General features: G+C 38.6%; 1 protein-coding gene across 1 annotated transcript in view; it reads left to right on the plus strand.

Annotated features, from left to right (window-relative positions):
* Nucleotides 1-1,096: 1,096 nt before the first annotated feature.
* prex2 (phosphatidylinositol-3,4,5-trisphosphate-dependent Rac exchange factor 2) overlaps nucleotides 1,097-23,159 on the plus strand; it is a 96,065-nt gene continuing 74,002 nt past the window's right edge. Inside the window, 3 exon segments of the mRNA XM_057322771.1 lie at nucleotides 1,097-1,502; nucleotides 22,170-22,241; nucleotides 22,761-22,883. Of these exon segments, the coding sequence (XP_057178754.1) occupies nucleotides 1,365-1,502; nucleotides 22,170-22,241; nucleotides 22,761-22,883 (333 nt within the window). The 5' untranslated portion in view covers nucleotides 1,097-1,364.

Raw genomic sequence — 23,159 nt, forward strand, 5'->3', positions numbered from 1 at the left:
ATGTTGTGACCTTTTCTGTAATCAAGAATGTTGGTACTGTGTTGGCTGTTGGGTCACCAGTCGGCCAATGTTATGTGCGTCTTGAACTGAAGCCAGTTGAGATGTACTGGTTTACAGCGCGTGTGGGTTTTAAAAATATGCATTTAACACTAGAGGGCAGTGTCTGATAACAACGAAGAAGCCATAGGACGAAGCACTGCTTTTGCTATGTCACGTGTTACACCACATACTGTATATATTAACATTTTAACTAGACCTGTCTTACACGCCTTCAGAGGATTGTGGAATATGAATATTTGGCTCTGCTTATTGAATTTTACTGAGCTATTTTAATTGGGCACTGAACAGGTCAAACCGTGTGTCTGATTCTGCAGAGATGAGTGAGCAGACTGAAAGAGCCACATTTCAGATCTTTGATCTTTTTTTGGAAGTCAGATATCATCCTGTAGTGGTAAATGCAAAGGGCCTTCTCAGAACTAGGTGAATTGTTGCCTATATTTTGTTTTAACAAATTAGTTTTTCGTTATATTATTAGTATATACACAATATTGTATTGTGTACAGATTTTCCCTTTCTCTGTTTCTCACTCTATTATTATTTTAGGAAGATGTCACTTTATATATATATATATATAAAAGAAGAAGAACTGTATAAATTATTAATCTTTTTCTTTTTGCTTGTGGGTGACATTGTGTTTATAAAATTATTATAGCTGTTAAAACAGATCCAAGTTTATTGCCACAATTGCACAAAAACATTTCACATTGAGCTTAAATGTTCTTTCTTTCTTTCTTTCTTTCTTTCTTTCTTTCTTTCTTTCTTTCTTTCTTTCTTTCTTTCTTTCTTTCTTTCTTTCTTTCTTTCTTTCTTTCTTTCTTTCTTTCTTTCTTTCTTTCTTTCTTTCTTTCTTTCATCACATAACTCGCATTACTGTTCAGATTTTTAAAGAAATGTAACAAATATTGGAGTCTGGGAAAGTCCTGCATTGTAATTACCCCCAATGTCATCAACATTTCCCCACTGTGCTGGCACGAATTCCCAGCCATTTATTTCCTGTCCATCTCTTGCTAGCGGGAGGCTGGATTTAGGATGAAGGTCTTTCAGAGTCACATGGACCAAAGTTTTTGATTGGTGTTCAAAAGCCAGTACTCCAGGTTTTTCGGCCGTGTAGTGTAGAGTATAGTGCTTGAACGTTGATGCTGGTTTTGAATGTAAAACATTTGTTAGATTGTTTGTGAGCTGCGTTTGTCCGCTCTGGTGAATTGACCCGATGCCTTTCATCATGTTTCAAGCCTCCAGTAAGCGTCAGTTCATTTAAACTTCTGGTTTTACAACTTTTGAAGACTTTCAGAGAAGACTACAAAATGACTGAAGAAAGCAAAGCCGAACACAGAGCCGAAAGCGGGAAAGATTTAGAGAAACAGCTTCGTTTGAGAGTTTGCGTTTTGAATGAACTTTTAAAGACCGAACGGGATTATGTTGGGACGCTGGAGTTTCTCTCGGTGAGTGCAACCTGGATAGTTATTGATTTCATGTTTTGTTATATTTAGTTTGGGGAATAGTGGTTAAATCTCATCTGTCGAGGGCTCATACTGTGATAAACGCAGCTTTCTATACTAGTACAAACGCGCGTACCCGAGGACAGCAGCATCGTCATGAACACAGAGCGCGGACTTTTCCTGAGCTGCTGGTTCAAGCAGTCAACTAAAACCATGCAAACTTGCAATGTAGACACATTTGTTTATTATAAACAAATCTTGCACTAGAATATCTCAAGGCGTTTTAGTATGCATGACAGCAGCAAAAAGAGGTATTGTGGTGAACCTCAAAACCCGGTCTCGTGCCGTGCCTGTCAATCTCCGTGATCGCTTGGTTTGTAGATCTAGCGAGTAAGAATCACCTTGTAATTTGCCTCAGCTTGTGAGACAAGTGCACTTTTGTTGGCCCACTTACCACACGTCAATCTAATTTTGATAAGTAGTTTTATTTTTTTCAAAAATTGTTTTTTGTCTAAATCTAAACTTCTTTAATGTCATTAATGTGTTTTACTTGCAAGCAAACACATCAATCAAATTTTAAGTCATTTGCAATATCTGAGGTTCTTTGAAATAAAGAATGTATTTAAATGTCTTGTAACTGCAAACAGAAGCAAAGTAACGCATATACCTTAAAGTCAGAGTCAAGAACTGCAAGAGTGCAGGTGAATTCAGAGGCAAACTGTGGCCCTGTACATAATGTCATTTCTCTCTGTGCTGGAATAATACTGTAAGAACAGGAAGAAAACTGTGTGTGTGTGTGTGTGCGTGCGTGCGTGCGTGCGTGCGTGCGTGCGTGCGTGCGTGCGTGCGTGTGTGTGTGTGTGTGTGTGTTTTTAATGCAGCTATGTTTCTCAAAAAATGAGTTGCTAATCATTTTAAAAGGGGCCAAAATTGAAATATCATGGATTATCATTTATAGTAGAACAATGAACAAGCAGATGGAGATCTCTGTGTTTTGAGATACTGTATAAGACAAACAGAGATGTAGAAGACTGTTCAGATCACCATGATGTTGTAATGATGATCCACGCTTTATGTACATTCACATGCCCGCATTCCATTCTTGAAGACTATCACATGTGGTACCCACATTAGCACATTTCACTTTGAGTTGAAAAAAGATGAAATATGATTCTGTAAACACCCACTTAAAGCAATTCTGTAGAGAGTGTTGGCTGTGTCTGAGATACACTCCAGAACAATTGAGCATGACTTTTATTTACGAGACGTGCAGTGATGGGTCATTTTAGTTTTATCCAGTATTAGTATTTTTTAACATGATTTCTATAAAGAGGTGAAACATGCTTGTTTCGATTATAAAAGTTTACTATTGTACTCTTTATTATTGTGCGCCGGTTTGCAGTCCATTGAGCGAATTTTATAAACCCAACCCAAGTCAATAGGAAATATCATCCACAGCCTTTCAAGGATCAAAGTGCTGGAGATCAATGTGACTGATCGCTTTCAGCTGATCATATTCCCCAGTACTGCCCACCAGAAATCCTGAACGTCTGGACCAGAGAGAAACAAAGTTTTAGCCTTTGGGCTAAAGGAAACCTGTGCAGAAGTGAATTACGATAACAACATGAGAAAGGACAATGGCTGTCGGGAGGTGGTGTTTCATTGCTTGCAGGGCAGAGAGGATCAGTGCCATGCTGAACAGAGCGCATTTTGTCTTTGTGAGAATTAGGGGGTCAGTTCCAGACAGTATGGCTCCCCTGTGGAACTGACCTGGTGGTATTGCCAGGAGGGGGGCGGTGACGTGAGAACCCGGGCTTTCTGCCCTCAGTTGTAAACTACATTTCCTGGTGAAGGAATTCCGGAGAGGTTGCAAAAAATTAGAAAACAATGGCGGATAAGTTGTTTTGTTTGAATCACGAGACGGGTTGGCAAGTTCCAATCAAGTTCGCCCACCGTAGCCTTCAAGGCTAATTTGTTCTTGGATAAAAATGCGTTCCTCGCATGAGGTTTAGAGAAAATGTTTAGTGGGAAATACTAGCCGCAGAGACTGACAGTTACTTGGCATGCCACACAATTCTGTCTGGCTATCAGATGAGCCAAGAACAGTGTCTGGCTATTCTCATGAGACGGAGGAAGTCTCTTGAAAGATCTCTTCTGAGATATCCCTAGAATGGCTTATGTAACAACTCAATACAGATCTGATAGTGGGAGGTTTCAGATAGTCATGTTTACATTTGTTAGCGGGAGGCTGTTTATGATAATCCACATAAGAAGGTCTTCACTAAGAGATATAGATTTTTTTAAGATGGTTACATTTCCACTCATTTGTATTTTTTTAGATCGTTTGTAACATTTTCTGTTGGACTTTTAAGTTGCATGTGCTATGAGTTTGTTGAAAAATGACTAACAAATCGCATGCAGGAGGAAACAGATGAGAGAGAACAACACTTCATGTCCTACTTTAGTAGAAAAACAGAGGCATGTCACCGCATAATGTGTAATGTCAGATCTGGATTAAGTGGTCCCTCGGCAGTATTTTTGTTTTGCAACACCCTGCTGGATTACAAGATTTGACCACCCAATGTAAATTTTTTAAACCTTAATAATAAAACTTCAAGAGGAAGTTGCACCACATCAGCAATTACATGTATTTTGCTTTTGGGGTAAACAAAACTTATAAATGGGTCCTTAGACGTTTCTTGGTCCGCAGAGAAATTTTTGAAAATGTGACATGGTGCAGTTTTCTAAATAAGACTAGACAATGTAAGATTTTCTGTTGTTTAACTCCAAAGGAGTTTACCCAAGAACACCACGATAAAGCCTATAGTGGTATGAATTCTTAAAGGGATAGTTCACCCAAAAATGAAAGTCATAGCCTCTCTTTTCATTTCAAACCTGTATGACTTTTGTATGCAGAACACAAAATAAGATATTTGAAAAAGTGTTGGTAACTGAACAACTGTGGTTGCATGTATTGACTTGCATTGATTTTGTGTCTATACAATAGAAGTGAATGGGTAACACCATTTTTTGGTTACCAACATGCTTCAGAATATCTTCTTTTGTGTTCTACAGAACACCTTGTCAAATGTTTATCGATTGTCTAGGAAAGCTCTTACATTTTCTGGTAGTATACTAAAATACTAAAATACATAAAATGACATGACTCTGCCACAAGATCAAGAATTACATGACATAGGGAGGCAGAATCATGACACAGGCGGTGAACCCTGTAACCTCTTTCCTCAAGGTCACAGCTCTCCGTCCTCAGCCTTTTCCTCTTGATGTCCTGTTTTATCCATCTGTTGCTTGCTGTGAGACAGTGGGGCTTGGCCAGTCACCTCCTCTACACACATTCCTCACTGATGAAAACTCATTAAACATATTTAGTGAAAAAGGAATTCAAATGGAATGAAGGCAAATACTTGGTACATAAGGAGGTATAAAGTGGACAGAAATGCAAAATAATGCAGTATAAAATACATAACTATGTCTTCAGAGGTGTATAAAGACCTTACATAATGAAGCGTTATGTTTTTATTACCTTAGAATGAGCTATTTATATCTACATACACCGCGGGTCCTCTTACATGGGATTCACCATGGTTTTCTATAGGGATGCACCGAAATGAAAATTCTTGGCCGAAGCTGAATAAAAATGAAACACTTGGCCGAAGGCCGAATACCGAACACTGCACATGGTTTTTTGCATTTCTTCTATTTATTTAGCCATTTTTTTCACTATTGCATAAACTGAATGGTCAAAATGTGCTTTTTATAATTTGTCTTGCTTTTCAATAAAGTACAATACAACTTAAAATAATATTGAGCAAAACAAAGTCAATTAAAACAAAAAATTGAAATTGAATAGCCTATATTAGGCCTATAACTGACTGATAAAAGAATGTAATGTAAGTTACTCTGTACCCCTACAACAAAACAGTTCATTAAAAAGTGTCATTCAACATTACGCCTATAAAATAAAAATACGAATAAACGAAAACTGTTGGATTATGATAGGCTACATTGCAAAATGATTTTAAGAAAAAAAAAAACCATCCAATGCAAGCAATTCTGACTGATGCTGACTGACAACCGTATCAGTTCACATCTCTCCTCCAAACTCCGCCGGGATGCACAGAACATACTTTTACAAGTTGTTTGAGTACACGCGACGACTGTATGATGTCAAAGAATGTCGCGAGCGGTGGGGCTACTGTCAGACAGCCCGCTTCCGTCTGAAGTAAAGTTACCGACCGGTAAAGATGCTTTCATTCGGAAATTTACTTCCGTGCGGCAAGTCCCCTGCTGTGTCTTTCTCTGACACTTTAAAATGCTCCACACACACTTCCAAAATGTTTGCGTTGTTTGCATTAATAAAGCGCACGCACGACTCTCCCGCCATTGAAAGGGAGGGGTGGAGTGAGCCGTTGGTTGCAATTCGCAACGTCACCGCTAGATGCGACTAAAATCTCCATATTGCTAAATGTATATTTTTTGTTTTCTATGTGCACGAAAAAGTAAAAGCATAACAAGGGAATAATTGAAATGCAGACATGTTTGTCTCAGCTGCCAGACTCACCTTTGCCCTTTGTCAGCCAATCAGAAGCTAGCACCTCTTTCTCACTTCCACACCTCTACTCCCTATATCTCCCACCAATTTTTACAGCCTTCACCTTCACCGCATATGTTCCATCCATTGTGTCCCAACACTTTGTTTACCCAAAGTTGTATTTTTCCGCGTTACATGGAACATCATTAAGATTCCAATCTTTCTAATGAGTTTGGGTTGCTTTTTCCACTGTGGAGTCAAATGAGTTCTCATGCACCACACACAGACGTTATAGCGTCCAGCTGAGACCTTCTTTAATCTTATCTCGAGCCCCTTTTAACCGGTATGCTTAACTAGCTCCCTAAGGCTTAGGGCAGAGCACTTCATTCTGCATGCACAGCAGGAGAGTAAAAAGTGTCAGCCATGTTTCTGCTCTTGTGACAGTCCAATTCATGGGGGAGAACAGAGGCTTTTTGTACCCCCGGGAATTTAGAGGTGCGATGAGTCAGAATGCACAACGGTGGTGGGGTGGTATTCTGACCTTCCTGCTGTCGGGGTAGCGCGGTGGTTTGCTGCTTACTATGATGAAGCTGGAAACGTTTAATCGTACGTGAAAGCTCACTGATGGAGAGCTTTCACGTACAGCTTTTCGCGTGTAATTAAATCCCAGAAACTCTAAAAAAAATATTTACTTTACGCCACTTGGATTCTCTCTCATACTCCGAAAATGTGTTTTATGCCATTAACTTCCTTCTAGGGAGCAACTGATGTAGTGGTTCTCCAGGTACCCCTTGGACACGGTGCAAAATAAATATATAGTGGTGACCACAGTTAACCTCTTGAAGTTGTTTTACACTTGTAGTGATCTGTGTCGTATTGCCCCGTGCGGTCTTGTGTGTCGTGTTTGTGAGCGCGCAGGGGGCTGCAAGGGGCTTGGGCCGGTGAGTTCCTTCAGCTTTTGTGTCAGCTTGAGCAGGATTTCCTTCCTTCCTGCCCCTCCTCTCCTTTTACATTGTGCTTGGCTTCCTCTGCTGGCTGCAGAGGCACACGAGCCACTCCACACGGCCACATTCAATGCCAGGGCATCTGTCTCAGATACCTCCTTTGCAGGACAGCATCTGAATTAGAAACAATTTGACAGTCCCATTAACATTCAAGTTAGGTGGCCGGTTGCATTTTTGGTATACAGCATGTATTTGTCATGTCTTGCTTTGGGAGGTTATATTTATAAATGTATATTTTTACTTTCGACAGAAGTAGAATTGTTTTTCTTTCGAAGCATGCATGGGCCATTTATGTCTGTTTGCAGAATGTGCATGCTATGTGAAATAGGCGTCTACATCGCCATGTTGCAGTTTATTCACTAAATGGCAAGTCGCCCATAAGCATTCTTATCTTTAAAGTCAACATGAAACGAAATTTACCCTATTGACTTTCTTAATACACCTTATTTTAAACAATGAATCAGTGTAGGCAAACTTTATTTTGTTAAGCTGTAATAACTTGCTACACATCTGAAACCACCTTCTTTTATGGCTAACAATACCAAAGCCTTTTATTTGAAGGTCCCGTGTATGAAATTTAGCTGGCTTCTAGCGGTGAGGTTGAGAATTGCAGCCAACGGCTCACTCCACCCCTCCCTTTCGAAGCACTACGGTGGCTGACGCAGGACGAAGATGTTGTCACGTTTCTGCTTCTTTGCCGAAGGAGATGACGTATTTACGAAACGCGCTCTGTAGAGCAGTTTGTCTGCTTAGGGCTACTGTAGAAACAACATGGCGAATTCCATTCAAGGGGACCCGTGGTATATAGAAATAGCTCATTCTAAGGTGATAAAAACATAACACTTCATTATGTAAGGTCTTTATACACTTCTTAAGACATAATTATGTATAAGTATTATATTGCATTTCTGTCAATAGATCCTCCAAACAATTACACACTGCACCTTTAACTTCTCTCCTATGACCACTTGTTGTATAGAGACCTGATTTCCTGACAGACAAGAAGTCTCTATCTGTTTTCAATATCGTCTTTTATTCACAAAGAAGGGAAGTGGGTTGCAAATGTCATTTCATATTAACTGGAAACATTTGAGAAAGAAACGCAAGAAAACGAGCTTTTTCTTTACTTCTGTACTCCTGTGTGTTTATTGTATCTCAATGAATAGTTGTAGAATAAGATAATTACATTGTTGAAGTGACAGTACTGCGATAATAACGACAAAACATCAGCTCTGTTTCTTTATCTCTTCTTGGATTTTCTTAACATCCAGGTTCCCAAAGGGAAATTCAGGGACAAAACGAGAAAACTGAGTTGGCCCCAATAGACAAGGTGTAAACCGCTATAAATCAAATCTGTCCTTAAGCTCCTCTGTGATTTGGTTTGTTGTTTGGAGCAACCCCTCACAGTCATTTTGGGAACTTTATTATTCACATAGTTAACTGTGATACAGTGCCTGAATGCTCACAATGTTTCCTCCTAGTATATGTTTAAGCTTTAATCATTTGAGCAATTTGTTGACTTCAGTGGCCAAGAAATGAACTAGATAGAGTCATTCTTCTCATTTAATTTACTATAATTGAAAAAGTCAAAATTGTGTAATTGTATGGCTATAACACTGTATTGGCAGGTAATACCAACAGCTTGTGGATTTAAAGGAATGTCACAGGTTGTACAATTTGTTATTTAAAAAAGCCACGTCCAGCTCTTTTCTTGTAGCTCCCTGTCTGCATTCATGATTTGTAATCCATCCAGTGATACAGTGAAGAATCTGTGCCATATTTCTGACAGTGTTTGTATTCTGAGCTTTCCAGTTTTATTAGTCAGCAGCCTTAATTCATCCATGATGACAAACTGACTCAGTATCTTCTTTTCCTTTTGAAACCGATGCCAGTTTCTCTGTTAATAATAGTGGCGTCAAGTGTGAACAAAGACATCAGACCCAGCAGCTGTCACATTGTTTAGCATAACGAAAGTTCTGCCACACTGGGTTTGCAGTCACTTGTTGAGGGAAGTTTCCCAAATGCCAGAAAAAAAGAAAGAGAAAAAGCTTGAATGCAGCGTGCCAGGTTTATTGTTAACAGTGTTATAATCTTGCTGTGTTTTTGATTGTAGTTTGGATATAGTTATAAAACTGTAGGACATATCAAAGCCTAAAAGCTATTTCACACCAAGAACTATAACTATAATGATAACTGTATTAGCATTCACACAAACGGACGAAGATAGTAGAAATGCATTAGAACATATTATAATTTAAAATTTTGTCCTACACTCCGATGTAGACACGGTGTAAGCCGTGTGCGCTTCAGTTTCACATTTCAAATGCTCAGTTTCAATGGATTTTGGTTTGACTGTCAATTTTTAAAACGCACCCTCAAGTTGTTTCAAACCTTTGTAAATTTAGTTGTTGTGCTAAACACTAGGACTATGGTATTTGGAAGAATGTAACTGTGACGAGGGAGGCGTGACGAGAGCCGTGGGAGGAGGAAGCGAGGCCGGCGATGTGATTTATAATGAGCGTCAGCTGGGCGCCACACCGGCCTCGTATCTCCCACGGAGGAGATCGGAAGCATAAAAGGCCGAGCGACAGGAGTAGACGGTGAGAGAGCACCGGGCCCGGACATTAGTTAAGTTTGTTTATGATCGTGTTGCCGGCAGTCGTCCGCGAGGGGCTGCCGGCTTGTTACTTTTGTATTTTTGTGTATTTATTTTTGATTAAAATGTTTTAAATGTTTGCCGGTTCCCGCCTCCTTCCTTCCCGTTTTATTGAGCTTTATTACAGTAACCAAACAGTTCTGGGGCACTATTGACTTCCATAGTACAGAAAAAAACTATGGTAGTCAATAGTACCCCAGAACTGTTTAGTTTCCCACATTCTTCAAAATATCTGTTGTGTTCAACAGAACCAAGAATTTTATACAGTTTGGGAACGCCTTGAGGGTGAGTAAATGACGAAAGAATTTTCATTTTTGGGTGAACTGTAATTTATTTGAATTTGAATTTTGAATTTGTAATTTATAACTTTTTTCCTAAATAGCAATATCTTCAAGGACCCCCATTTGGTTATTTAGAAATGTATTATGTGAGTCACTCCAGAAAATTGGGTAACTGGTAATAAGTGTATAGACTGTATACAAAAGCTAACATTATGTGGTCCAAACTTAATTTCCGTTAGACCTCCTCAAATAATCAATAACTGTTGAATAGTTTTAATTGAATTTAATTCAATTAATATACAATAAAATATAATATAAATTATTAATATTATGAATTTAATAAAACATAAATAGTTATATTACAACCAGACCGGAAGGTAGCTCCTGGCCAGGCGTGTGCGTCTGATGAAACGGTCTATAATCTTTTTTATGTTTTGTTTTTGTCGTCATTGTATGGTAATGTGGAATTCCTGACCGGACAAAATACATTAGAGCTTCTACCCCAGACAACAGATTGTTTCTAAGATATGTAAATTCATTGCCAGACAGAATATCTTGGAGCTTGTATGGTAGAAAACAGACCACAGCCTGTCCAGAAATATCAAATAGATACTCGGAGACAAAGTCTGAGCATGGCTGAAACTTTCTCATTCCTTAAAATGTAAAAATGCACAAGCTCTAATACTTTGAAATAAGAATATTGTCAATTCTTGGCCGGTTCTATCAGCCCTGATTCTTTATCTTTGATTTGTTATTCAAACGGCACACAATCACAGGCACAAGCCAGGTGACAGACTGAGCAAGCACTATTTCATCATTCAGGTCAGTTAAGGGCTTGTGCCTGCAAGCAGAACACAGCATGTACGGTCTGCGTTCAGGAACAGTTTTCAATGTTAAACCCCAATTCTTATTCACTTGCAGGCTTTGTGGTTGCGTCCAAAATCTGATTCACCTCAAACCTTGTCCTTTGTGGCTCGACAGCGTTCGGAGAGGGGCCGCTGGTGCCATCTTCCACATCTCCTGCGCTCTGCTAACTAGTCCGGGCCTCCAGCAGAGTGACTGGCATGCTGAAGGGGTTAGAGAGGGCCACCGTTCATTCATACACAAAGATGGCATTGATCCCAGAGCACTTGGAGGGGGCACTTCTGCCCGGCCCTTTTCATTGACATTCAAGCTGTCTTTAGGGATTTCCAAAATGAAAGACAAAGTTGTTTTCTCTCTTTCCCTTCCACTGACGGCGTTCAGTTGCAACCAAGTCTAAGCCTAAAGTTTCCATGATTCCCAGTAGCACTCGTTCCAGTAAAAATGTGCCTGTACGCGGTCATTAAACAGACCGGAATGCTAATCAATGGCACAATCATGTGTGCCAGACATGCTGACAGAGCTTTATACAAGCAGCATAAAATTCAGCTTAGTCATCATGTGCTTCATTTAGATGCTGGTGGGTAATGGGATTCTGAGGCCTTGATGCATAATGATGAGCTTTGCACTTCACATGCAGTAACATTGAAGGAGCCATTATGTATAGAATAATAGATGTGTGGAAGCGGTTTGGAACGTCGTTACAATGTACATTTGCTTGTTTTTGAGACTGTAGCACAGATACTCAAGGGAGCAGAACAGACCCACCCAACTGTTAAATGTAAAAAGGACCCCCCCCCAAAAAAATTCTGTCATCATTTATTCACCCTCTTTTGCAGAACACAAAAAAGATATTTTGCGAAATGTCTCAGTCTCAGTGATGTTTTTGTCCATACAATGAAAGTCAATGGGGGCTAATGTTGTTTGGTTGTTAACGTTCTTCGAAATATCTTCTTTTGTGTTCTGTAGAAGAAAGAAAGTCATAGGGGTTTGGAACAACATGAAGGTGAATACATGATGGCAGTTTTCGATTTTGGGTGAACCAAACTTGCTCTTTTATGAACAAGGAGGTGTTCATGTAATTTAGATATTAAATGAGTTTCATTTACAGTATTTAAAGAAGTATCTTCTAAAAGGATCAATAACAATAAACACAGTTAAGACAATTGACAAAGGGGCCATTCACATTTCGCGCCTAAAACCGTGCGGAAAACGCGAGCCGTGCCACTTTCTCTTATCACATGACACACGGTTGAAATATTTCCATATCGATGCTTTGCCGATGCGCCTAGAAAAATGTGCGCGCCGCACCGCATGTGCGTTGCGACCTATTTGCGCACGCCTGCCACGTGTTTACATTTAAAATAGAGAACTTGCGCGTGCAAAAGAAGCAAAATGTGAATCGCCCCAAAAGATGTAAAGATGCAAAAATCTAATCAAAATTATAAGCCAGATACATTTGAAGAACTTGAAAATGAGAAATGTTTGAATTCATATTGAAATCATTGATTTCTGTATTTTAGTAAATCTGAACACAGTTTAAAGAGACGTGTTATCTGTTGTGAAAGTCTAGGTGCTGAATTTTAGTAATATAACAATTCCAAGCTGCTTTGGTGCTGATGTACTGCAGCTGGAGAAACTAGTTAACCTGGACTGTCTGCTGATGCTGATTGTCCATTGAAGTCTCTGTTTAAGAGAATTAAGATGCCTAACTGTGAGATGTGCAAACCAACATGTTGAGAACCAGCATGCAAAAACACAACATATGCTGGTGAACAGCTGTGCTTTTCTGTTTCGGGAGGGTGGAGTGATGACCGTTGGCGGTTAAAGTCATTTAGTAAAGATGGATTTATTTTTCTGTCTAAAAATAAATGATGCTCAGAGACATGTGGGTGTTTGTGGAGGAAAACAAATATTGAGAAAAGGTCCTCTCTTTGTTAATAATAACAAAGTTCAGACAGGCATAGGTTTTTAGACTGTCCCAACCAGCATGTTAGCAATAAAGGCATGCATTTATAGTATTTATAGCACTTCCTGTGGATGTTTCCCATCGGGGTCTGCTGAGGCTCAAATGGATCCTGATGGTGTTATTAGACACCATAAAACACAGGCTTGTTTCATGCTCCTCTTTGGATCCACTGTTCTTCATCTGTCCTTCTTCTCATGCTGTCTTTCACAGACTTCTCTCGAGTCGCTCGCAGTGGCATAAATGCTTTGTTGATGTTGTGCAGAAATAGGCTTTGGTAAATCACGGTTTTCCCTCCACAGGAAGAAAAGCACAGGCTGTTTCCTCGACGCCCCAATGTGGGCATGTGATAGAGAAGGCCGACCTAATACTTTGGTTCTCATTGTCTGCAGTAGTTGCTATTCCCTAGACTATCTAGAAAATGTGAGTGGTGCTTTCCTTAACATAATTTACTGCCATATTGCTGCTGTTTTCTAGAGCAAGGGTTTTCAAACTGGGGTCCGGGGACCATCCAGGGGGCCTCCAGAAGATTCTAGGGGATGCCCAGAAAATTCCAGAGAAATGACAAGACAAAGCAAAAACTAAACATTATTACTGTTTTATTTAGAAGTGTTCGTATTTATAAGTTCGTTTTATGTTTAATAAATCCTATTTGTTAAACCCTTATATCGCTGCCTGCAACTGGGTTCTTCTCTCCCCGTGATCGTGACAGAACGAACGAACCTCCTTGAACCCAGCGGGCAGCATGGACGCTGTGCGGTCTCATCAGGCTCTTCTCATCAGGCTCGCCTCCTCTGTGGTGTTCGCCAGGGGAACGGAGACTTTTGGGACTATGTAGACAGGTTCCTGGAAGCCGCAGGGGAGGTGGTCTTTGGGGAAGAGGAGGTGGCGGTGCTCTTCAACGCCGGTCTCAGGGACCCCTTTTCACAGGTGGAGATGAGGTTGTTGAGACCACTGGACTTCGACGTTCTTTTGCGGTACGCCATGGACCAACCGGAGTCCAGGGTCTCAGCTCAACCCAGCTACCCATCTCCGCTGGCAGCGATTCCTGAGGGTCGTGCCCTGCAGATCGGGGTTGTGGGCATCGCCGCCCCCTCTGCTTCATCCCCTGCTACCTCTTCACCACCAGTCACCCGCCGTGGCAAGCGGGGGAGGAGAGCGTCCTGGGGGTCCTCTCCGGAGGGGAGGTCATGTCTTGTCATGTCTTTCTTGATCTTGTGGCAGAATCATGGCAGTATCCCTTGTTTAATGTGGAGAGAGTAATGTGTTTTGACCCTTTTGGCGTTCCTTACTCTCTCTCCGGTCTCGTTTCTTTTCCCGCCCTCTCGTTTCCTCATTAGTAATTGTTAATGATTTCATGCCACGCACCTGTCCCTTCTTGATTTGGTTCCCTTTAGGTCGTGTATATTGTTTTGTGCTCGTTCGTTGTGCTTACCTGTGTGCTTGTACCTCTGTACTTCGGTGCATGTTCTCTTGTTCTCTGTGGATATTGATTCATCTTTCGTTTTTGTTTTGTTCTATGTTTAATAAATCCTATTTGTTAACCCCTTATATCGCTGCCTGCAATTGGGTTCTTCTCTCCCCGTGATCGTGACACCTACCTGTCCAGAAGTTACCATGGCATCATCTTTGAAACCCTTGACTCCCGTAGTTGCTCCCAGCGTAGAAAAGCAACATCGATAATAATCATACCCATCAACAGGCCAGGATTTTCCCATTTTTCACACCCATCTCCTGTTGAAGCCTCAAAATCGCGAACAGACCGAGCGGTAAACCCCCAGAAACCCCTGCGAACCGACCGTCAGGGACCGGAATGCATTTGCAAATGAAATTCTGCTTTCACCTCTTTGCTGATTAGATGTTTTTAGTCGTGGCAGTTTTTAAGATGGTCTTTTTTTTTGTTCGTTCTTTGCAAGTGCGACTTGCAAACTTGCACACATTAAACAAGGGGAAAGTTAGGTTCTAGCTGTTTACCTGCCATTCTGCCATATGTGACCGCGCTGATGAAGTATGGTGTCTGTGTGAACAGGGTGCACAGTGGGATGCAAATTACGTTGACTGAAAATGTACACACGACCTATTATTGCGTTCGGCCCGAATGTAATTATTGGGCGAACGTTTCTTTTGGTCCTACACATTTCACAGTCGATATGCAATTATAAAAATATCATTGTACCACTTTACTTATTGATTGCTATCAGAATGTAAAGAGATTTCCAACCAGCATGACAATTTTTTTTTCTGGACAAGATCACCTACCCTGCCTTTAAGATCTCTAATAGAGAAATTAGTGAGAGTTCTGGGTCTTTTTTAATTAGAAATATGAGACACGAGAGACTTTTTATTTGCTTTCCATTTCTCATTGATGTCTAGAAGAAAAAATTGACATAATAAACAGATTTTTTTCTTACGAGGTGTTCTCTGCAAGAAACTAATGACCTTGGCATTGCTTATTAACCCTTATGTCCCTAACACTAAAAGTATAGGCTGTGTTGTAGTATAATATTGTCATTGAAATGTAATAGCAAGAGCGGATTTATTACAGCCTTACTCAAGCTCCATGAACATAAATTACTGGAGTTATTATTAAGGTTGTCTCATCTAGGTTACGTTCTGCAGTATTGCTGTTTGTTAGTTTGTGAATGAGTTTATTTTTCCAGCATTGAGTTAATTTTAAATAATATACAGGTATCTATCTTTTCATTTATTTTCTCAACTCACGTCACAACACACTCACTCAGATGATTCTTCACTGTAAATGTGGTCCCGCGACACTGAATGTTTTCTTTCAAAGTCTGAATTAAAGCTCGGCCCAATTACCGCAAAATCAGCCAATCCTGTTTAAACAAAGAAGCCATTCACAAAATTTGATTTGAATGGGGTTCATCTTCTTTTGATCATGAAAAGTATACTTTTATTATTTATTTTATAATTCTTTACGTGTTTATAACAAATTGTGTATTTATAAAAAGTTACAGATTGCAACTTTAAAGATGCATCACATTTATAAATGACAGATACACTTTATTGTGTGGTTTCTATAAACTGTCTATTTTATAACAGTCTGGGTTGGAACGACGTTACATAACCGTGAGTGATGAACAAAGACTGTCACTGAGGAAACATGCAGGACAACAGCATTCCATTTCACTGCCAGTGTTTCATTGTATAACACTAATTTACATTGTGTGTCGGTTCCACCACACACATGCAAATGTGTACACACAAACAAGAAGTAAACAAATCATAAGGCCAGGCCAGTTGAGTGGGAGTAGAGGGGCTCATTCTGACTCATTCTATGGACTTGTGCACAAACATGTCCACATTCACATAAACATATTCAGACCCACACAAACACACACATGCAAATATATACGTTTATTGCTTCCTTGAAATAGGAAATAGATGAGGGGGTGGCACTTATGCTATATACTGTATGTACACAAACTACAGTACATATAGTATACTGTATATTTTTTCCAAATAATTAAATACTTCACTGATGAGGTCATCAGTTTAATAGGGTTAATGTGCATGAGAAAGCAACACAGGGCTCAGATTTAACCATCTGTGAGGAACTTTGGTATAAATGGCCGTTAATATGTTTTTGTGTAGATATGGATCTCTGGATTAAATGACAAAGCTGCTCTTATCAGTCTGTGGCAATAGGATAATTAAACGTGGCAGGATTTGGTGTCGGCTGCAGAGACGTTTGTGAGAACCGTGGATGTCATTGTGCACAACCCGGTCACATGAATTGCGTATAAATAACAGGCTGTTGCATTATCGTGAAATACGTACGCCAAAGTTCGATTTTGCGTGCATAAATACGCCAATGTTTGCGTGCACCTCGCTGGAGAGCAGCCATTTTGAAACGTACATGAAGAGGAAACACTGAAATAATTAAAATAATACTGTTAGGTTTAGGGTTTGGGTTAGGGTAGAGGTTATAATATGCACGCACGCTAACATTAGGTTTAGGGTTTGAGTTAGGGGACAGGTTAATAAGACAAATTGCCGGTTAATATGCACGCGCGCTAAATTGGCGTATCAAATGCACGCAAAAATAGGCGTATTTATGCACGCAAATTCGAACTTTGGCGTACGTATTTCACGATAATGCAACGCGCGTGTTATTTATACACAATTCATGAGAATGACCTGTTGTGCAACAGCATTAAAAGGAAATTTGGTATGGATGTTGAGAAGTGTTTTGAGTTTTGAGTTGTGTTTCTTTTGTTTCTTCAAACTGCTATCTTGTTTTAGACTAATGGATGAATTCACTGAACAGTATGCACCATGTTAAGTTATAGCATTTTAGACTATAAACTATTTTATATTCCACGCACAGTCTGACTAAACCTGTTGGTGTATTGTGTTGAATTATATAGTAATAATTGTATTATGTGACAGTATAGCAGTGTTGTGCCTATAATAATAATAATATATAGATTGAAGACACAACCTAGTGTTTAAAACACCCTACGACAAATTATTATATTTTTGTTTTCAGTTTTAATTATATTTTTAATTCGTTTTTTTAAATATTTTTTCTATTCACGTTAATTTTAGTGTGGAATTTTCTCATGAACATTTGTCATATTATTAAGCTATTTATTTTTTGCTGTACAAGTAAGTTTAATTAATTTATTAATTAATTATTTAGGTTTTTGTTTAGTTTTCATTATTTTCAGTCAATTGTTCCTCAACTTAAATTTATGATTTGTTTAATTCCTTCAGTGAATTGGATTATACAATGCAGATGCTGTTGCAAATCTCAATCACAATCTGTATTTTTCGAAGCAAACCATTTGAGGCATTTTTGCATGGAGATCTTGGCCTTCAGTATAGACTTTGGAAAGTTTGGTGAAACTGAACTTACTGAAGTTTTTCTACCCGTGGTAAAGAAATTAGTGGGTGAATGACTTCGTGTAGAGCAGGTTTTGAGTGCTCTCATATTTTGTCACCTAACCTCTGTCTAAACAAGGCTGGATTTACTGCCACAAACTTTCATCTGAGTTGGAAGAAAGCACTGGCTGAGTTGTGTGTGAATCTGTCTGTTTGTGTGCACATGTGTGTGTGTATATGAGGAAAAAGAGCTGGGGTGTCTTTGACCGGCTGCCAGTACTTGGATGCTTGCGAGGAGTTTTTTGAATGGGACAAGTTGTTTTTTCCTGCAGTCTCCTTGGACCACCTCCACCTTTCCACTCTGAACCTCCTCAGTGACCCAAGACTCCCAGCCTACTGTAGACAAAACAAAAACTTAAAAGACCATTGAACATTCCATTGCATTTCCTGATAGAACATGGCACCAATGCCAAGGTCATGGTTTGATTCTCACCAAATGCACACACTTATTAATGTATAGTTTAAACTTGCTTCTCATAAAAAGCCAAATGCTCAAATGTGAAAGTCATTTTTTGAATTGACAGTTTTTAAAAGCTCAAATCCTGGACTGTATTCCTTTGCCGTTCCACATTTGGGGCTGAGCCCGGGAGCTTAATGACAAAGCCTGCTTTTGTGATTGTGATGAGCTCAGATGTTTCCTGAACATAGCACATCTGGTCCTGGTAAACTGTTCTGAACAGGTTGTGAATGAACATCCTGCTCTGGAGCACCTGTGTTTTATCCTCGTTCATTTATATCTTGTTTTATGAACTCCATAGAAAGAAAAGATTTATGATTCCATGATTGTAAACTGTTCAGTATAATCACTTTTTGCCTAGAATTTGCAGAAATGTTCTCTTGTCAAGCGGCTTCTTGGGGTTTCTTGGGGAGAAGTTCCTATCTAGTCCTCAGAGTACCTCAGAGATGACGTATTTTTGTAGGCCAACCCGTAAATTAGCGCCGCACTGGTTTCCTTGACAGAAAGCCTATGCATTTTCCCTACAGATTTTTGGAAGCTGGGAGAAATAATATCTGTGATTAACAAAGAGTTATGATGTTTACACATTCTATCAAGATCATCTTTATAAATGAACACAAGATTTGTTACTATTGAAGCCTAAATATACTGTACAATCGCCAAAAGTAAAAAAGCTAACATGATGCTATAAACAGACTATACTACGGTCGCTCGATATCAACGTCACCACCACCAAGCCTCCGACAACTTCTTAAAACTTTATTTACTCCGTGAATGAATCCCCATCCATGTTTTTAAAGATTTGTGCCCATGCATGTTGCATTATTTGTGAGATTTATATGCGCAATGTCTAACGTCCCAACCAAAGGAAGTTGTTGTTTTTAGCAACTTGTTGGCGACCACCTTTTAAGGAACAATAAAGCTTTAAAAAATCACAAGCAGGTTATTACTGGTGTGTTTTAGGGCATAGATTAAAACATCGATTAATAAATAGATTAAAAAATTGTTTTTTTAACCACAGATCTTATTAAATGCAGCAAAATTTGGGGCGGTGGAAACAAAAGTGCTAAAATGCTAACTTGTTTCCGGGGTTTGCATACAAAAATATGTCATCTCTGAGGTAATCATTGTTCAGTTAATGTAATCCATTGCAAAGACATTTTTATTAAAAAAATATATACTTTTTGTCTAGATATAATTTGCAAATCTAAAGAATCTTTCTAAAGGTCTAATATTGTAAAACGGGTTTTGGTTATGTTGCCCACCCCTACCTGACACTACTTGCAGTGGGACAGATTTCCACCCAAAGCACCAATGATACAGAACCACATGCTAATGTAATCGGAAGTTACATGTAGTTATTACATGACAGCAGTCCTGTCAATCCAGAGCGATGCTCCGTTCTCAGCCAGCTCATTAGATTTGCTAATGAGAGCAGTGTAGTCACGCAGCACATCAACTGAAACATAATCACAGTCGCTGATCTGTAATCAAGAGCTGATTCATCTCTTTCATTAGCCTCTTTCTTTCACCCTTTCCTTTAGAGAGCTTGTAAAAACTGGTTCGTTTCTGTTGATGAAATATATAAGTGGCTAGTTCTCGCCCCTATGATCAGCACATTTACTTTCCATGTGATTATCGAGCTGGTTGAGAGCCTTCTCTCTCTCTTCTTCTCTCTTCATATCAAGAGTGCTACTGATACAACATAATGTCATGTCTCTTCTAGTAGACCTCTCATAATCGCATTGAACTTTTAATTCTTTATGGTCCTTTTTCACATTTCCGGGTTTCTCAGCAGCGGAATTCGTCACAAATATATTTTTTGCATTCTCATTTGCTCAAAAAGCAAAAGAAAAACTTAATGATGGCATTTTTACTACTTTCAACAAAATGAACAAAATTGAAAAAGTCTGATGACCGCAGTCAAAAGAGAGAATAATGTCAAATTTACTGTGACTTCCATAGAAGAATGAAAATGATAAAAACGTAGGAAGATTTACGATGCTGATGACCGTTAAACGCGTCATCACAGGCTTGTGAAAAAGGACCATCAACGCATAGGTGCTATAGTCGTTTTTTGCTATTAGAAGTACATTACATGGTACACTGATAGTATAAGATGCCACATTATGATTATTCCCTAATACTAAACTACTATTTTTTTGCTTAATTTTTATTATAGTTTTTTATATTTAATTCATAAGTTTTGGTCAATTATTAATCACCTAAATTAATACTAAATTACTGTATTTTTTGCCTTATTTTATTATAGTTTTTTTATATTTAATTCATAAGTTTTGGTCAATTAATTAATTGCCTTAATTAATACTAAATTACTATATATTTTTGCCTTATTTTTATTATAGTTTTTTTTATATTTAACTAATATGTTTTGGCCAATTAATTAATTACCTTAATTCATTTTTATTTAAAAGTCTTACTAAATTACAATGACTGAACCTGATTATTTATAGACTGGCTATTTAGGATATACCAATGAAGATATAGGTAAGTCAGGTCTTATAGCATAACAAATACTGGCTAGATTTGTTTACTTTTTTGAAGTGGGAAAGGAAACTGTGTGGTTGCTGTGTGCACAGCTGATCTGAGATCTGTCAGTCTGTCAGTGGAGAGAATCATATACTGTAGAGGAACATCTGTGATGCAGTGGGGTATCTTCTGCTTAGCCAGCGCAACTGATGCTGGAATTCCTCCATCCATTAGCATGAGAAAATAAAATGCTTAACTGTTGTTTAGTTACAGCCAGGTACAGTTCGCCCAAAAATGACAAATCTGTGATCATTTACTCACCTTCTGGTTGTTTCAAATATGTACATTTCTTTGTTTTGTTGAACACAGAAAGATATTTGGAAGAATGTGAGCAATTTTCAGCTCTGGGACATCATCCACTACCATAATCCCATTATCAATAGAAAACAAGACATTGATTTGGCCCACAGTATTAAAAAACGAGTATTAAATATTTTTTCAAATAAATTGTTTCCTTACCTTTTAAGCTGGTAAATGTGACTTGCATCTAGGCTTTTGAGTTGACTGCTGAAATGTCACATGTGAAAAATTACCTGACACCCATTTAATCGAAAAAACATTTATAAAGCCTGTCAGATATTTAAAACAACTTCACTGCAAATTGCTAAAACTGCATGACAAAACTTTTGTACTAATGACATTTAGATACATTTCTACAACTGAATAGAGGACCATGCTATTTATAAATCATTTTGTGTTCGAGCGAAAAAGTATTTTTTGCTCTGTTGCGCTAAATGCTTAAATTAAATAATCATTGCTGATAGTAATGCGCTTAAATAATGAATCAAATGAAACCTGTTTATCAGCCTTGTAGTACTGTAGAACATCTGAATGAGTTTTTCAGAGACTGTGTCTCACTTATGTTAACAAATCATCAAGAAAACAAAGATCAAATGCATCTCTGAGATGTTTATGATCGAGACATGACAGCTCAATTATTATTCATTATTATAATAAAAAATCAAGCATGACATGAGCGTGCAATTCAAATTTGATGTAAACAGATTTTCATTTTTATTGAAGCTTTTCACTTCACAAACATTCTCCATTACGAGCAGTGATATTACTGTGTCGTGGGAAGTGAAGGGACTTTGGGCACACAGACATTCATCAAATCTTGGTGCCTGACTATTATTATTATTTTTATATCTTGGTAACATCAGCTTCTTTTCCTTCCTGTTGTTTTTACCTCTGATCCTGTTTTGTCATAGCTCCAGTATTATGGCAGATTTCCATTAAACCTTTGTGTGAATTGCACTTATGTGTGTCCTTCTGTCACTAGTTAGAAAAATACATGAGATTTCTCCTCCGGTGATTCATTACTTACTGTGCTCTCTCGGACAAGCCTTACAGAACCTCATAGAACTAAATTGGTGGTTTTCAACCCAGTCTTTTGTTACTATAATAATTCTTCTCTTTCCTGTGTCTCTAACAGGTATTGCTTCATCGACTGAATCAGTATGCTGTGTCTAAAATCGATAAGAATATCACAGAAGAGACGGTCAAGGTGAGTGTTTATATGTTCCTTTTAAGGTTTTAATGTTCTGGTACACATGGAAGAAGGCAAATTAAACGAGTTTCAAACAACACGGGGGTAAGGAGATGATTAAAAAGAATGTACATTATATTTTAAAGAGGACTATCCCTTTGAGGAAAAGTAACATGGGTGCAGGAAATGGCTATAAACACAACACACTTTTTAACATAGCTGCCGGTGTTTGACTGTAAACCCACTGCATCCTCAATGCTGTACTTATACTGGAGAGAGACAGTGATGTAAACAAGCACGGACTGCCTCAAACCAAAATCTGATATGACAATATATGGATTTAAACAAATATATCAATATAAAAATTACGTACATATTCAACTTTTAATAAATAATTATAAAAAAATTGTTTTACGTTTTGTTGTATTGCATTATTTTGTATATATGTTCATTATAGAGATTGTCTGCTGTGCGTTGGTGGTTTCAGACAATGTTCCTCAGTCAATAAGTCAGTGTTTCCATGCGTCTGCCCCACAGGTGCTTTTTTCTAACCTGGAAGAGATCCTGTCTGTGCACAGGGACTTCCTGTCCATGGTCGAGGAGCTTCTGCAGTCTGACCCCAACCCGTATCATGAAGTGGGCCGCTGCTTCCTGCACTTTGTGAGTCTCTCTCTCTCTGTCTCATTTTCTCTTTTTGACACTGTGTAAATATACAGTACATATTTTGCCATTCACTGATTGATCTTCCATAGTCAGAGTTAAGTTATAGCGTACAGAAAAACGGAAAACTTTATATAAAACAAAAGTTTGCTTAAAAGGAATAGTTTACCAAAATATGATCAGTGTGTCATTTCAAACATAAAATTTGACAAAATGTTGTCATATGAGTCTGAGTAAATAATAACAAAATGTTCATTTTTATGATCTTTTAAAAGT

Source organism: Triplophysa rosa, linkage group LG23, assembly GCF_024868665.1.
Source record: "Triplophysa rosa linkage group LG23, Trosa_1v2, whole genome shotgun sequence".
In the NCBI taxonomy this organism is placed as follows: domain Eukaryota; kingdom Metazoa; phylum Chordata; class Actinopteri; order Cypriniformes; family Nemacheilidae; genus Triplophysa; species Triplophysa rosa.